General features: G+C 42.9%; 1 protein-coding gene across 1 annotated transcript in view; it reads left to right on the forward strand.

The window, feature by feature from the left end:
• Positions 1 to 17,847, forward strand: part of LOC125427405 (cytosolic phospholipase A2 epsilon-like) — a 35,824-nt gene that overhangs the window by 10,304 nt on the left and 7,673 nt on the right. Inside the window, exons 6-11 of the mRNA XM_048486765.1 lie at positions 2,882 to 3,018; positions 9,169 to 9,391; positions 13,975 to 14,089; positions 15,336 to 15,473; positions 16,858 to 16,965; positions 17,187 to 17,378. Of these exons, the coding sequence (XP_048342722.1) occupies positions 2,882 to 3,018; positions 9,169 to 9,391; positions 13,975 to 14,089; positions 15,336 to 15,473; positions 16,858 to 16,965; positions 17,187 to 17,378 (913 nt within the window). The remainder of the gene's footprint in view (positions 1 to 2,881; positions 3,019 to 9,168; positions 9,392 to 13,974; positions 14,090 to 15,335; positions 15,474 to 16,857; positions 16,966 to 17,186; positions 17,379 to 17,847) is intronic.

Consider the following 17,847-nt stretch of genomic DNA (forward strand, 5'->3'; position numbering starts at 1 on the left):
GTGTTTCTTGGATGCAAACCAAATCCCAGTTTTCTTTCTTAACTAGTTTGGCTAGTTTAAATCTTTTTGAAATTGGAATTTAATCCTTTAATATTTACAGATACAAGTTTTAAATCTCCTGCCATAAGTAATAATTTTTTGTCTACTATTTTCGGGCCTGCTGCTGTTTCATATTCATTCTTTTTTCCCCTCATTTGCCCCCTTCTCCCCCTTCCCCGATGTTCTGAGGAGAGCTTCCTCCCTCCCACATCTCGGCCTCTAGGTCTTCTCTCCCATATATTCTTAGTCAATTCTCTCTGTTAATGGCAATCAATCAGTTTAAAAATTCTTATAACATTCCAATAAAAAGATACTTCTAAATACATACATATCAACTAAATTGCATCTTACAACCTATTTTTCCCTCAGAAGAGAGTTTTCTGTCTGGGCATTCCGCCCATTTTGATGTTACTGAAACAGTAAGTAAAGCTAGATAATACTATTCAAAACAAATGTCTGGGAACCTTTCCCAGATTGTTAAAGTAAACAATGTTAGAGCAGATTACTGTTTTAATATCTTCCAAAAAACTACATACAAGAGTTATTTTAGTTAGTGTTTATTATTCAGTTACATTCTATTAGTACTTAGAGTGAAATGTTATTTTGCCATTTAAAATAATTTTTAAAGAAGTCATTACTTATTTTATCTTTCTTTAGGCTTTGAACGTCTGAGGTATCTTGTGAAGTCATGGCAGCCTGGTCCTGCATTTCGTCTTCTTCTGAATCACTGTCTGTCTGAGGTTCTGCAGCTTCCAAGGAGAGACCCAGTTTATCCAGAAGTTGTTGTGCCTCTCTTGGGGTTCTTGCTATATATTTCTGATTGTTTTCAAAATGTAGGATCGCCATTGGTAATATCCATGAAAATCTTCTATTTGCTTTAAATAGAGCGTTTGCATATGGCATTAGTGTTTTCTTGATTTGCAAGCGTTTCTGGTGAGAGATCTTGTCTCACAAAATTTTTCTTTCCTTTATACATCAAAGGCTGAGCATTTCTCAGCTTCTTGTATAGTGTTTCTTTGATCTCTTCTGTGGTACATTTGAAAATAATGTCTGAATTCTGTTTCCCTGAGAAAATCCTCTGTGGGCTCTATCTATCGATTCCGGTGTCGTTGGAATGTTTATAGAATTGAGCCACTGTATTAATTGTTTTTTATATCTGTTTCTATTCCTCCATTCTCGGGACTCCAATTAAACTGAAGGTTTTAGCAGCGTCTTTGTCTATCTGAGAGAGAGGCTATTTTTGATTTCAAGAAGTCAATATCGTCAGTGTTTTTCTTTATTTGTTTCTCGTTTTTAATCACTCTCTCCGCAGTGTTAGAAAGTTTCTTTGACATGTCTTGTATGTCTTTATCAATTGCAATCAGGTTGATCTGTGTTGTCTTAGTAAAGTCACTCCAAAGGAAGCCTTTATCTGATTTGTTAGCTCTGACAAATCTGTTTTAGTTACATAAGTTTCCCCTTGGCCATGTTTTGTTTTTCCTCACTCTTTATCTTTTAGTATTTTAATTGGACCTCACCGGGTTTGTTTTTTTTCGCCTCCTTCCAAAGTTCCCTTTTGAGTTCCCTCTTGGTTTCAAGTTGATTATTAGTCTTTATCTTCTCTTTTATGCCATTAAATCTTTGTTGTTTGCCGGGAGGGTGTCGAAAAGCGTCTAATCCTTGTCGGACATGCGCAGAAAAGCCGCTGTTGAAATCCTGAATGAGGAACTTAGGCCTGTTCCACATGGGCCTGTGAAGCAGCTGCCCACCAGTATTTATGATACCGGTGAAGCCCCGGAACCATTCACTTGCTTCCATGTAGGCGGCTCCGGAGCCGCAGCAGCCCGTGGAGGCGCCTTTGCACAGAGTTGCCTACTTTTTATTGGGAAACTTACCTTCTCTTCCCTGCACAGCTCTGCAGGGACAAGGAGACACACCCCCATGGCCATGGCAATACCTCAGCGGTTGGAGGTCAGGAAGCGTGTCCCCTCGTCCCCACGGAGCTGTGTGGGGAGGGAAGGTAAGTTGAACAATAAAATGGCTTCTCCCATCCTGTGCCTTTCTGTTTTCACCTCACTGCTATAGTGAAAGGGTTAAGGGTGAACAAGTTTAACCTAAATCCTGACAAGAAAGAAGTAATACTGATGGGGAAGGCTGAAGTCTTCAGAGATATTTTGGCCCCTACCATTGTTGAGGTCCAGACACTGATTCAGTTAAGAACCAAGGGGTTATACTGGATTCAACAATGTTAATGGAAAAACAAGATATCTGTTTCTTTCTAACAACTTGTAACCATGTTTAGATGCTGCAGTATTTTTGACCCAGAAATGGATTGGCTTCATGATGACTTTGCCAGATCTCATATACCACAGCAAACAGCCAGAACCTTCAAGAGGTCACACATGTGCCATATGTACCAGGGATAATAATGTACTTGTGGCATAGTTCTAATCACATAATGTTCTCTTAGTCATATTTTGCACCAGAATTTCTAACATGAAGCAGGGACAGGGATGTCTGTGTGCAGAGTGCTGTCAAGTCACTTCCAACTTACGGTGACCCTGTGAATCATTGGCCTATGGTTAATAGCCTTGCTCAGGTCTTGCAAACTGAGGGCTGTGGCTTCCTTTATAGAGTCACTCAATCTCATGTTGGGTCTTCCTCTTTTCCTGCTGCTTTCAACCTCTCCTAATATTACTGCCTTTTCCAGTAACTCTTGTCCTCTCATTATGTGACCAAAGTACGACAGCCTCATTTTAGCTTCTAGGGACAGTTCAGACTTGGCGTAACATAACTGTTTACCTTACTCCTCAGCTTGTGTTTCATCTTTCTGTGCTTTACCCTCCTTGTTTCTGTATTTTAGATTCCAGTTGTGGCAATCATGACAGTAGGAGGAAGTACAAGATCATTGACGTCGTTGTATGGAAGCCTACAAGGCCTTAAGAAGTTAAATATCATAGATTGTACTACATATTTGAGTGGTTTTTCTGGGACAACATGGTAAGCTCATTGTAATTGTAAGTTGGAGTTGCATAGGTTATATTTGGCATTCTGAATCTTGCTGAGCAGCTAAGAAATCCATGATAAGATCTGTTTTTGTTCTTTCCAACTTAATATGAATTTTTTAAAGTGCAATTGCAGTTCATTTTACAGATATTCTCAGGAGCTTTGGGTTCAAATCAGAGTTGTATTCTCTATAAGGCTGACTAGGCTGAAGCTCAGGGGCCCATTATTTAAATTCCATATTGCTGGTTCGTTTTTTGTCAATATCTGTATTCCAATATTCAGGTGAGAGTAATAAAACAGAGTAATAAAAGGCGAGAGATGTTTAGTTTCAGTTTCTATCTACTCTTCCACCTATTTTAGTCCATTTCTATGAAATGCTGATGTAAACTTTTCAACTTACTCTATGGAATGTTATAGAATTCCTACAATCCCTTTTAAGCAGTCATTAGATATATATAAGTAATTAAGAAGTTGCAAGGCACGCTCCCACTCAGCTGAGGTTTGTTTTGAGTCAATGGGGAGGGAGGGAGGGAGGCAGCAGGCCAATATCATCAGAGCTGTGATGTCATGCTGCCTCCTTCCTTATTATGTCTCCATGAGCAATACAGTCTAGCCCTAGGGGCTCAGCCATGAGTTAATACTGCCCTAGTTCAAATTCTGTCTCTCAGAATCAGTCTTGGATTGAGGGTCTACTCTATCCTTATGTGGCGCTTCCCCTCCCCGCCCGGGGCTCTCAGGCTGTGGTTCCTTCCCTCCCTCCCTGCCCTGGGGGCTTGTCTCCCCAGAGATGTCCTTTTCCAATTGGCCCGAGGGGCCAAGAAACAGTTTAGCCCACAGGGCGCCTGCTGTTGTAGGCAGCCCATCCCAGGCTTCACAGCCTTCCCTTCCCATCCCTGTGACTGCAGGAGCTGGGTCTGCCGCAGTTGCCTCACTGGCAGTTGGACCCGGGCTCCAAGGTGTGGCACGCCCTGCCCAGTTACTTCACTGGGACCAGGGCCAGACTCCTGGGCTTGGCTATCTTCCGCCTGAACGCCCGGCCCCACCCACCCGTACACTCCCCTTTCCTCCCCACCGTCACTATCAGTACGCCTCCCAGCACCCCGCTGCAGCGGCAGCTCTCGAATGTCATTGCCTCTCCCCTTATATGCCCTTCCAGCCATCAAATCCCTCCCTCTCCCCAGCTGAGCCCACTCCAAGCCTCGCTGACCGTGCCCAGCTGCGCCCCGAGTGCAGCCGAGACTATGGCCTCGCTCCTCCCCCAGTGTGCAGCCGAGGCCTCGCCCTGCCTTGTCATCACCTCTTCGACCTGGCCCCATCTCAGTAACCCACTTTGGATCTTAATGTACATATGAAAAAGCAAACATAAATTTTCTATCAGTATCAGCTTTTGCTGAAAATTAGTTTATTTGGAAGGGTAGTAACTTGGAAGTAAATCTGACTGAGCTCAAAGTGACGCAACTATATTTGAAATGTTATTCTTGTACACAATCCTTAGCATTGTTTAACAAGCAGTGACACAGCCAAAGGGACATCTATTGGAGGAATATTAATTTAAAATATTTCTATCCTGCCTTTCAAAACAAGTATCTGCAAGGTAGCTTCAAAAATAAAATTCATGCAGGATTCAACCTGTAAATCACAATATACAGAACAACAACAGCAGCAACTATAGGATAAGGAAACAAGAAAGTTAAAAAAGCAACAGAAGGTCCCCAAAAGGCAGTATCTTTTTTAAAAAATCAACATTTAAAAGAATTGCAATATTAAAACAATAGAGAGATTTCTGTTAAACAGAGGTCTGAGCAGGAAATGTTCTGTATTACTCAGTCAGGCAAAATGTGTTGCGTGCAGATATGCGGATTACACTTTACCCAATAACCACAGAGAAATATTTATTTCTTTGGAAATGAAATGGCCGCAGCCCGGTTTATTAACATTAACAATAACAGCAACAATAATAACAGTTGGAAGCTGGGCAAGCATATGGGACACATCCTGGCCACCAGGCAGCGACCCGCTGAACCTGGCCACGGCCAGCCCCAAAGCTGACACCTCCTGGCCCTTCGGGCAGCAAACTGCTGGCCCAGCACCATCCTCCATGGGGACCGGGACAGGAGGTTACTGGGTGCCACTTGGATGCATATCCATTTGTGACACCCCCTCCTGCCGAGGGTAGCGAGCCTGAAACATGACCTCCAGGCCTGTGCCATCAAGCCCTCCCCTACCCCCAGACCTCTTATTGAGGCCCCCTCTGCGGGGAGGTCTGGCCTGCAAGCCTGCCTCCCCAATAAAGGATGTGCCCCTATGCCCAAAAAGCATCACTGAGCTGACAAAGGCAGCTCCCGCCCCAGCTTCCGAGCCCGGAGTCCACAAGGGGCTATTGCGTGCCATTTAGCCACTGCAATAGGGCGAAACGAATGGCATAAAGCCATAAATCTGTCCCCCGCTCAGATAAGTGGACCCCGTCAGGATGAAAATGGGCCTCCTGCGAATGGGATATCTCGTGGTGTGGAATTACTACACCACCCAACTCCCGAACCACCCGGGCCGCGGCCTGACAAACACTCCTCCTTCACCAATCCACCTTGCAGAGGTCCACTGCATTCCTCCAGAGCCTCTGCTGTAACAGGCAAGACCAAAAGATCTTAGTTTTTGGTAGACGCCACTGCAACACCCGCAGGTCTTCCACCATCCTGTGTGCCAAGATCACTCCTTTTATGGCCGGAATGTCGTTCTCCCCAAGTTGAAGTACCAGACCTTGAGGAGGGCCAAAGCGAAGTACCCAGTCCCGTACTGTGGGCAGCAAGTCATCCCAGGTCATGCCCTGATGGCCAATCCAATGTATCCCCATGACCTCATCCAGACCCAAGTTCGAGCCCCAGCCAGAGTCAAAGGCGTAATATCCAGCCCAATGTACAATACTGTGGCCGATCAGCCACACGCCAGTCCGTTTCCCTGGAAAACTGGAAAAACAAATCACAGTGTGAGTTGAGGCCGGATATAGGCTCGATATTCCAGTGACTTCCACCTGCCAATGGCTCGAATCCTGTCTGGCAATAGCCCTTCCTGTGCTGCCGTTGTGGCTGCACCGATCCGAAAGGAGTGTGGACCATATTCTTTTGCCGGCAGTCCCAAGGCCTCCAGGCATTGCCGCAGTACTGATACAAACTGATATCTAGACTAGCTTGACCCATCCTTGTGTAGCAAGAGAGGACTTCGGGATTGCTGGCCGTCAGGGGACAACATACTCCCCAAAGTAAAGTAACTGGGCAGCCGGAAACTCTGGTGGGGAAGCCTTCTAGAGTAAATAGTATGCCCCCTTTTTCCAACTTGGTCCGTCTTTGACTTAGACAGCAAGACATAAAGGCCCCCATCACCAAACGTGACATCCTTCCAACCTAGCGCCTGATCCCCAGGTGATGTGGTGGAGGGTGCCACCAGTTCACCACAACGAAATGCCCCCAAAAAGGCTAAGGCAAACCCCACCCTGAACAGTGCTCCTTCGTAAGGGGAGGAGCAGATTGAGACTATAACTGAATTTATAGCTGCCAAGAGTTCTTTCGTTATAGGACGGCGGCTATCCTGGGGATAAGGGGAAGCCCGGCGCCAACCCGCAGCTGCCCTTCGTGCTAAACAAGAAGTTGTTGGGTCAGGTAGCCCCATCACCGTGGAAAAAAAAGAGGCCGAGCTGAGCCAGGCACAGGCTTTTATAGCCTCCTGGCTCCCCTGTCATGTAAATATGTCACATTTTATTAACTTCCCTTAGGTTTAGGCATCTCTAATTTAACTTAACTCACATTCAAAATAAATCAGTAGGCACCCAATCAACTTCCCATCTTCTTTGTGTGGTAAAGAGGGTACAGGGTGCAGTTTTTAAGTGAGTGGTAGAGCAGTGTTGTTCCTACTGGCCCTGCTAATAACTTTGGTACAAGAATTGTATCTTCTGTGCAGAGCCTATGGCGTTTTCCCCACGGCATAATATCCCAAGGGAAAACTGGGATCAAACATAACAGGTTGTTTGTATCTTGGTTTCTCCCTTTGCACAGCTGCCCAGTCAGCTTGTTCAGGCCAGGAGGAAGAATTCCAGTGAATTATGCATCAGCCCGGGAGGAAGAACTTCAGTGAATTATGCATGAGCCCCCAGTTTATTTTCATTTTCCACATGACCGTTTACATTTACATACGTTTATGTAGTTTGCATCGTTTACATTTACGTAGTTTACATAGATTCCTGTGCACATGCGAACAGTCCCATTTTTCTGACGTTCTGATTGGCTGTAGCTGTGGGGCGGGGAGAGCAGGCAGCGAGGTGGGAAAAATAAACCGGTCTGTCTCCTACGGTGTTTGCATGGGAGCGGGAGCTGCCCTGACCTTTTAAAAAGAACTTCCAATTTTATTGTTTTTTGAAAGCCGCAGGGTAAGGGAAATCTTGCAGGGCGGGCCTGATTTATCCCATGCAAAAGCCATGCGGAAGTCATGGCTGAACCGGGATGTTTCACCTCCTTATCCCAGGATATATTGGCCATGTGGAAAACGCCTATATGTGTGTTCAAACTAGATCCATGCAGGCTTTCTGGGTGCCATATGTATATTATATTTTTGAGGCTCTTTGCACAAAATATATTCTACAACTAGACAAGGAGAAACACGTTTTAATAGAACACAGGCAACTGTATGAAAGCATAACATCCATCTATGTTTATGTACAGTTTCACAAAAGATAAGCTTTTTAAAATATGCCTGTATCTGCCAAATGATGTCGCAAAACAACACACACTGTGCATATTCAAATGTTTGATCTTTATATTCTCAGAAATAGTGTGAGAGGAACTTCAGAGATAGAGTCTAGCTGTTACTGTATATGTCAGTGGTTCTCAACCTTCCTCATGCCGCGACCCTTTAATAACAGTTCATGTTATGGTGACTCCCAAATCTAACATTTATCCATTTTACAGATGGAGAACACTGATGCAAAGAGTCTTAGGCGACCCCTGTGAAAGGGTCATTCAACCCCCAAAGGAGTCACGACCCACAGGTTGAGAACCGCTGGTATATATAATAGTGGTTGCAGTTAGCAACTGATGGTTTTTATCAAACATTGCATCAATTTACCCACGACATCTTTGAATTTTATTTTTCAACTAACAAATGTCTGTGTGCCATTTCACAGGTTTCATGAGAGGTAAAAATGCATTCCTCTGTGTTAATGTGTATAAGAAGATTAGTTAAAAGCTGTCAGGTCTGCTACTGGTACATTTGGATGGATATGAAGTCACTTCTGTAATTTTATTAAAGCTTCTCCATATCTGAGAAATTTTATTTTTACTTTGAGGATTTATACAAATAGAATGTGAAATGAAATGTTATGTCAAAGAGCATGTGGATTCACATACTTATAAAAATTGTTTTTTATTGTTCTATAAACAAAACCCAGTTTTTAACAAACCTATTTGATCTTTTATAGTCAGTCATTTTGGTTAAAGTACCACATGCCAGATCCTTTCATACCAATTAATATGTAATGATGGTTTCTTTGATTTCAGAGCGCTTGCTAAACACATATTTATTTTGTTAATTGCATTTGTAAATTGCCTTGAGCTCAGGATAGATACTCATTTTAGTAAATACATATTATTATGTGGTTGCTTTGGCTTATTATGTACCATACCCCTGCTTGTAGACTTCCTGGAGGCTCCTCATTATCCACTTACTGGAAATAGAATGTTTGATTAGATCAGGTGTCCCCAACCTTTTTGAACTGTGGGTACATTTGGAATTCTGACATGGCATGGTGGGTGCAGCAACAAAATGGATTCCACAAAATGACTGCCACAGTCATAGACAGCCATAAAATAATTGCCACATGTTAACTTTATTAACCCTCTGTATAACCTTGTGCTTTGGTGACAGCTGCTCCTGAAGCAATGTCTTCAAAAATCTTTACAGCCAGTCAGAAGCCTGGAGGGCAAACACCCTATCTGGCCCCACCCACTTCCTATAAACACTTGGCAGGCACCAGAAAAGATATCATCAGGTACCATGACACCATGTTGGGGACCCCTGGATTAGATGGACCCTTGATCTGATCCAGCATGGATGTTCTTGTGGTTTTTTTATGTTTTTATTCTCATTTTTCATTCTCAGGACTATGGTGAATTTGTACAAAGATGCTTATTGGTCACAGAAGGATCTGGATGAACAAATCAACAAAACTAAAAAACAAGTGACCAAATGCAAGGCAGATGGCTGGTCCATAGAACGTCTGAAATATTACAGCAGGCAGCTACATCAACGGAAACAAGAAGGACAAAACACATCCTTTATAGATCTATGGGGGCTCCTTATTGAATATCTATTAAATGATGGGGTATGTTATCTTTGTTTGCTTAAATGGCAAACATTAGTGTTGTTAATCTGCATAAACTGGATATATTTATAAGAACACTCAACTTTAAAGAGTTTTGAGAGATACATAAATTCTTAGGGCACATAAAGAAAACTTACTTCTGGTCACACAGTTTTGTAGGTACCCAAAACAACACCTGTTTAGCAGATATAAAGATGGGATATGAATACATAACAATCCCTCTTTAAAACTACCACCAGGTTTCTGAAAAAACTGCTGTCTCTTGCTGCAGTGTCAAAAAGGAATGAACAAATTCCTTTTAAGATATGTATGAAATTGAACACAGGCAAAAACTCATTTGATGGGGTTCTCCATGGTAGTGATGAAGGCAAAGAACCAACACTTTTCTACCAATTCTGCATTTGCACAGTATATGGGCCGTGGAGCTATGCAGGTGGTCAGAAGCCTGTTGAGATCTGGCCTGCAGGAGGAGATGGACTACTTGATGACCCACTGTGATCTTTTTGCTCAGCAATTCACAAATAAAATCTCTCACATTAATTCCAAGTTAGCAGTGATAGGGTTGGATGGTATCAGGATGCTGATTTTTCCAGTTATGTAGGATACTTTTCATTTTATTCAATCTGAGGAGGTGGACAGGATTCTTAAAAGTTTGAAGCTTACCATTTGCTTCTATATCCCTTGCCGTATTTAGTTACTTAAATCTTCCAGGGAGTTGTTGGCCTATCTAGACTGGAACATTCTGCAGTTGTTCCAATCTTACCAGAAGGGTAGGTTTCAGAAGGTGTACTGGGGGCTGCCATTCAGTCCTTTGGCCTTTGCCTTATTGGGTTCCACAAGATTCCATCTTGTTCTCTATTCTTTAATATCTACATGAAACAGTTGGGTGAAATCATCCAGAGATTTGGGCTGAGTTGCAGATACACAGATGACACTCATCTCTATCTCGAACTTCTACCTGATTCCATGGAGCCTGGAGAAAAGTGGTGCCTGGAGGCAATTTTGGAGTGATGATAATAACTGGAAGCTTAATGTTGAAATAATGGAATTGCTACTGATGGGCCAAAGGCCTGATGTGGGGTGTAGGGTGTGATATACTTGCTCAAGTGGGCAAAAGTCTGAGGCAAAGCAAAAGTCAGGTTAAATATTTTACTTCCTCTGTCTTTGGAAGTTACCCTTCTGACAGTGGTGTAACTAGGCAAACTGAAGCCCTGGGCAAAACCTGAGTTCGATGCCCCCCCAGGTGTGTACCCAGTGCAACATGCACCCTGCCGGCCCCTTTGTAGCTATGCCCAGTGGCATATCTAGGCAAACTGGAGTTTGGCATGTCCCCCCCATGGGCAGCTGCCCTCTCCCACTGTGACCAAGCAATGATTTTTTACACCAGGTCGTTTCAAAGTCACCATCACATTATAGAACATGCCCCAACTCACAAATGTGAACACAGCAATAGACCATGCCACACAGCAGAAATAATTTTAAAAAAACATTTTCAAAATGCTTTTATTACTGCTGTTAAAACATTTTATGGTGTTGTATCCAGTCCCCCCAATTGGGGGAAACAGCATCACTTTCAATGTTATTGGGAACCCCAGATTCTCCCTTTAAGGTAGATTTAAAAGGAGAATCTGGGCTCCCTAGTTTAAACAAGTGATGTGGGAATCCACCCCCAAACAGCATCCTTTTCAATGGTGTTTAAACTAGGGAGCCCAGATTCTTCTTTTAAACCTACCTTAAAGGGAGAATCTGGGGTTCCCAGTTTAAACAACATTGAAAGTGATGCTATTTTGGGGTTGATTCTCCCCCACCCTGAAACAGCATCCCTTTCAATGTTTAAACTGGGGACCATGCCAAAGGGGGGGATTTAAAGGGAAAACCTGGGGAAATTTGGGGGGTACCTGCTGTCAGGGGTGCAATTGTTAAGCTAGCAGCACCAAACTTTCAGGGTATCTTTTGGAGACTCTCCTAATGATACCACCCAGGTTTGGTGAAGTGTGGTTCAGGGGGTCCAAAGTTATGGATCTTCTGTTAGCTCCCATTGGAAACAATGGGTGATGGGGCACCCCTTTTGGGAGTCCATAGCTTTGGACCCCCTGGAGAAAACTTCACACAACCTATGTGGTATCAGTAAAAGACTCTTCTGATGATACCTCCCAGGTTTGGTGAAGTTTGGTTCAGGGGGTCCAAAGTTATTGACCCTCAAAGGTGTAGCCCCATCTCCTATTAGCTCCCATTGGAAACAATGGGGGATGAAGCACCCCCTTTGGGAGTCCATAACTTTGGACTCCCTGAACCAAACCTCACCAAACCTGGGTGATAGCATCAGGAAAGCCTCCCAAAACATCCCTAAAATTATGGTGCTGCTAGCCTAACAACTGCACCTCTGCAGGCCAAAAACAGAAAAACATTGAAAATACAAAAAATCCCACAAACGAACCTGCAGTTTTTGTGCCCCCCACAAGGGGGCGCCCTGGGCAACTGCCCACTTTGTCCAATGGGAGGAACGCCTCTGCCTTCTGAGCCAAATGTTTACATCTCTTAAAATCTCTTTTTTAGTATTTTGATTTTTAAAATATCTCAATTGCAAAGTAATATATTGTTTTAACTTTTCCTCTAAATACAGAGCTGTCTCTCTGCATAGATTCTATGTTCAGTTGGGATTAAACTGACAGGCTACCAAGAGATAAATTGGGACAAATCCAGTTAGGGATCTTTAAAACTGGGAAATTAACTAACCTCATCTACCCTACCTTAATAAACATGTACTTCACATACAGGCTAAAAACGTAGGAGTCAGGAATATTTTGGTGGCTTTTAATTATTATTTCTGTTTCATAGAATCATGTTCTTCTCCTTGATCTCCAGATAGTAAATGGTTCTTATAAATACATCACTATTGTTGATTGGGTATAATATTGCCCTTTACAAGGCAAACTACTCTTCTGTTTACTGTGATAAAGGTATTTTGATTAGCAGGAGGTTGATAAGGCTGAAAAACATCTTAGCAGCCACAGAGAAATAAGCGTTAGCAGGAAGTAGGGAAGGAAGGGAGTTTCTACTCCTACAGATTCATCTACACCTGAATTTACTGAAACTGAGCTATAGCAACTTGATAAGGCAAAGTGAAACCCCCTAGTGCAATCTGACCCCAGCTGAACTGATAATTGGAATACTAGTTCATTAATTTGCTATAATAATATTCCACTGCTTGCCAATTCATTTCATGATTCAATCCAAAATGAATATTTACTTTCAGGACTTGCTCAAAACAGAGCGCCTCCTCCTGCAGGCCAGATCTTCCTGCCCATCCTGGGCAGCAACTGCAGCCATGGTGATTCCCAGCCACTCTTATTTACTCAGAATCGTGCTGAGGTCCATGCAGTGGACCTTAGTCCTAGAGGTTTTTAGGATTTCACTGTGAAGCACAGCAGAAGCACAAAGTGGACACGTGGCCATGTTGTGTGATATAAGATCTTTAGGACGTTATAAAAAGATCTGTTTTGGCATCTGTGTTCCCACAGCATGGAAGAACACAAGCATTGCCAGCCAAAATTGATCTTTTTTTCCCCACCTGATGTACGGAGCCCTTGTCAGTTTCACGGTGGTGCCTGCCATTTTGTGTGCTGCAGCAGATTCTCCATGAAGATTCCCCACAGAGGTTTCCTTGCAGCTCATCCAATTGCTATTTCCTTGTAAAAAGTCGATCCTGCCTAGTGATCCTGTGCATATGTTGGGGATTTTTTGAGGGGCAACACAAATGTGTGCATATTGCAGCTTCTCTAATTGTGGTGCCATAGTTTTGCAGATATCTCTCTCAAAACAACAACAAAAAGGAAAAATGACACATGCATGGGATCGCTAGGGAAAACAAACTTTATTTGTCTACTTTTTACAAGGAAAAAAGCAATCAGGTGAGTTGAAAGGAGAGGAAGCCTCCATTGGGGAATCATCACAGAGAATCTGCTGCAGCACACAAAATGGAAAGCTCAAGTGGTGGAAATTAAAGTAAGAGGTTTGGGCAGGAGAAATAAAACGTTTTCTGCCTGCTTGTGTTCATTCAGCAGTTGAGAATCATCTTCAACTCAGGTTGCGGGGGAAAGAGTGCTAGTTTAGCGATTTTTGAAAAACCCAGGTTGAGAGGAATATCACTGGCTGAACTCATTTTGAGGAAGAGAGCTGGGAGAAGTTCTTCTCCAAAATGCTTTTTATATCATCCTAAAGACGTTATATTTGTGCCGCTTAGAATCCACCTATGATTATAATGCAATTTTACATTGGGAAACTTCTTGGGACCCAGTGCCAAATCTCTGATTCCCTCTGACCTGAATAAGATTGTTTCTTACAAATGCAGGCTGAGGAATGGAGCAGAACACATATCCCTTTTATTTTTCTATGCTGTATCAACAGTCATGAAATACTGAAAGTGCAATATACATTTGGATTTAAGCGTTTGCTGTAATTCCAGGAAAGGTTATGTTTACTGTTTTAGCAGAGAATATCCCATGTTTGAGTGTATTGAATATTGTGTTTCATATATTTGATTTGTACTAGAGCAATCTCTCATTTTTTAAAAAAAATTACAGAAAGACAACCATAAGCTCTCTGATCAACAGCAAGCAGTGGATGCCGGTCAGAATCCTTTACCCATCTACACTGCAATCAATGTGAAAGAGAAGTACAGTACAATGGATTTCAAAGGTAGCAGTATATGCAGACATTTCTGGTTTTAAAACCATGAGTATCCTCATGTCCTGATGTTTTCAGGATCATCATGTGAATAACTAGTTCATGATTGCGTTTACCTTAAAAACTGCCTTTGTATCTGGGCCAAACAAGATATGACAGCCTTCATGGGTCCAACCTGTGGATGCATCATGCCACCATAATTTTAAATGAACAAAAAAATTTTCCCCCTTGCACCTTCTCAAGTGCTGAAACAGCTGCACACACACGTGCGCGCATGCATGCACACACACACCATGCAGCTGTTCTGGCACTTGAAAAGACAAGAAGTGGAAACTGGAGCTCTTCAGCCTCCGATAATAATGGCACGATCATGATCACACAGGGACGTAGGTATAGATTTTTTATTGGAGGTTTGGGGTGCCACACACCCACCTGCCCCTGGGGGCATGGCCCTGCCTCTCCAAGCCCCGCCCCCAGCCCCTAGCCTTCCCCAACCCCACCTTCAGCCTGCAAGCCAGTCATGCAAGCTGACGGACAGAGTAAGTTGCAGAGGCGGCTGCACTTACGGAGGACGCCCCCAGCCAGACGGGTGACTGAAGGGACACAGAAGAAGAAAGTAGCTGCCTGCTCACCTGGGCGTGGGAGGGCAGGAGAGGGAGAAGCCACCCCACATGAAGCGCTATTTCTCCGGGAGGTAGCAGAAGGTGACAGCAGGCGCCAGACGAGGGAAGGAGGGCAAAGGACGCCAGAGGGAGGGAGGGAGGGAGGGAGGGAGGGAGGGAGGGAGGGAGGAAGGAAGGAAGGAAGGAAGGAAGGAAGGAAGGAAGGAAGGAAGGAAGGAAGGAAGGAAGGAAGGAAGGAAGGAAGGAAGGAAGGAAGGAAGGAAGGAAGGAAGGAAGGAAGGAAGGAAGGAAAAGGGGGCGGGGAAGGAGGCGCACCACATCCCAAGTGCAACTTGCCGTCATTGGCGTCGCCATTGCCATCTATTCGCCCATCCACCTTCCCCTTCCCCTTCCCCTTCCCCTTCCCCTCCCTCCCTCCCTCCCTCCACCTGTAAAATGGCTAGATAACATGTTTCAACCAAATTGTAGGAGGCACAAGCAACTCTTCATCAGAACCACTTTTCTCACAACTCTAGTAGACTTTCATGACAACAGTAGTTTAGGCTATATGCCAAAGACATACCTGGAAGTTGCCTGAAATGTCTAACCTTTATTATAGAGTGTTTTATGAATTTTTATGATTCTTCTAACTACAGAATGGGTTGAGTTCACACCCTATGAAGTTGGTTTACTGAAATACGGAGCTTTTGTTCGGACTGAAAATTTTGGAAGTGAGTTCTTTATGGGTCGCCTGATGAAGAAACTTCCAGAATCACGGATATGTTACCTGCAAGGTTATATTTTTTTCATCTTTTGATATTAAACTGGCAATGGCATGACTAGTTTTATCAATCAAGCCCAAGCGTTATGGTTGCCATTAATTACTGAGGCTAAATAGATAGTGATTTGCCTATCTTCCAGTGAGTGCAAGGCTGAACTAAAAATTGTACCTGAATTTTTCCATCATCTAATTTATCTTAACTACTTTGATATATTTACTCTTAGACTGACAGCCCATGATAGATCCAAAATGCTTGATGGACTTGCCTTGCTGCAGTATTGACTTATGATGGACATAGCAGGATCTCCTGATAGGCGATTGTTTGGCTCACCCTTGTTGTAGCAAAGTTTGTAGAAAGAAATAGTGAGCAGATAATCAGAGCTAGTGTGGTTTACTGTGTTCTGCCTTGCCTTCTCCCCTAGTGGCTGCAGTGCAGAACTTCATCAAAATTAAAATAAATTAAAATGCATTCTGTGGAGGGATGCTGACTGTGGTTTCACTGACCCTCAAGCCAATTTGTGCCTGTCTAAAAACCAACCAAAAAAAATAGAAGTAATATGAGGAAAGTTTGTGCGCTGAGTTTTCCTCCCTCTTAGTACATGGGATGTACATGGGATGCTCACTGGACATGGAATGTTCACTGTTCAGCTCTTGGGGTTCAAGTCACAGCCATGTGCTGGCATTGTCATAGGTGGGGAAGGCACCAGCCCACACTTTTTACAGGCACAGATAACATTTGATGGATAAGGGCAAGTGTTTTATAATGGCTGGGATTAGGATTACCGACCTCCAGGTGGGAACTGAACATATGTCAATCATAAACAGCAAATCCCCTGTCTGGCTCTAATACAGAATTAAAAACTCCATTTTAATATAAACATTTTAAAATACATCAGTGAACATATAAACCATACATACAATGGACAACAACAATAATTCGAACCCCACATACACTCATGCACAAAAAAAAGGGGGAGAGAGATTCTCTGGACCAATGTATACACAACAAGTCTCTACCATGAGAACATCATATTCAATGAATTGCGCACGGTTGTGAGGTGAACAAATTAGCTGGTGGTCAATCTCCGATCCCTCCCTCCAATTGGAGATTGGAGATCCCTCCCTCCGATCCCTCCCTCCAATCGGAGATTGACCACCATCCAGGGGAAGGATGACCTAAAATAATAAAAATTATAAATAAATGGATAAATGCTATTTTAATGTATTAATGCCGTGATGTTTGTTACCTTGGAGCCATAATTGAGTGGAAGGGCAACATCTAAATGTTTTAAATAAATAAATAGATCTCCAACGAACATGCAGCAGAAAATAATGGATAAAATTAACATTTAACTGTTTTGGCTGTAATAACTATTTAATTCTCCCTTTCTTGATAGGCATGTGGAGTAGTATATTTTCCTTGAATCTCATGTATGTGTGGAATCTATCCTATAGTTCAGAGGATTTTTGGCATAAGTGGACTCAAGATCAAAAAGTTGACATTGGTTAGTTGTTTTGTTCCTGGTTGTTTCTTCATTCATGTTCTGAACTGATGGGCAAATACTTGGGAACATTGTGGTTTTTGTGAAAATATTTGTCTAATTTTTCCAGGCTTATTTATGATATAATTTTGGGAAACAAAGACTAATATTCTTGACTCCTGACATAAACAAAAGCTAGACTAGACTAACCAAGTGTTCCATTGTTTCTACATTTTCCTCTATAGATGAAGAGGATCATCTACCTACAAGGGCACATGAGCTAAAAACCTATCTACATACCCCTGCTGGACCCCTCTCCAATGCTTTTAGAGATGTGCTCACTGATCGCCTTTCAGTCGCCCAGTACCACAATTTTCTCAGAGGCCTACAACTGGATAACAGCTATCTCAAGCACAGCAGTTTTCAAAGATGGAAAGGTATGTTTGATTATTTTTAAGTGAATAGATAGTGGTAGATATAGGTAGGGTATAATTTTCCCCACTGATCCTTTTCAACAGAATAGCCCAGCAACTATGATCATAAATATCATTTTTTTCTTGAGTACACAGCCCTGAAGTTATACTTCCCTCATTCTGCACCCCCCTCACTGTAGATATTTTATTCTGTTTTAGATCAAACCAAAAACGACAAGAACCAAATGTTTACAAAATATATTTTAAAGACATAGAACATAAATATTGTGGAGATAATGGTAACAGCTTGGATCCTGCAGAATGTTTCCTTGCTGAAGGGATTGCTACCAGCAGAGTGGACTTTTCTTGTCTCTCCCTTTCTGCTGACGCTCAAAGCATCTTCCAAATGTTGTTTCTAGGATATAGGGGACTCAAGGAACAGTAAGAAGACGTCTGAAGAGTGGGAGAAGGAATTGGCAGTAATCCCCCCATT

This window comes from Sphaerodactylus townsendi, linkage group LG02 (assembly GCF_021028975.2).
Source record: "Sphaerodactylus townsendi isolate TG3544 linkage group LG02, MPM_Stown_v2.3, whole genome shotgun sequence".
Taxonomy (NCBI): Eukaryota; Metazoa; Chordata; class Lepidosauria; order Squamata; family Sphaerodactylidae; genus Sphaerodactylus; species Sphaerodactylus townsendi.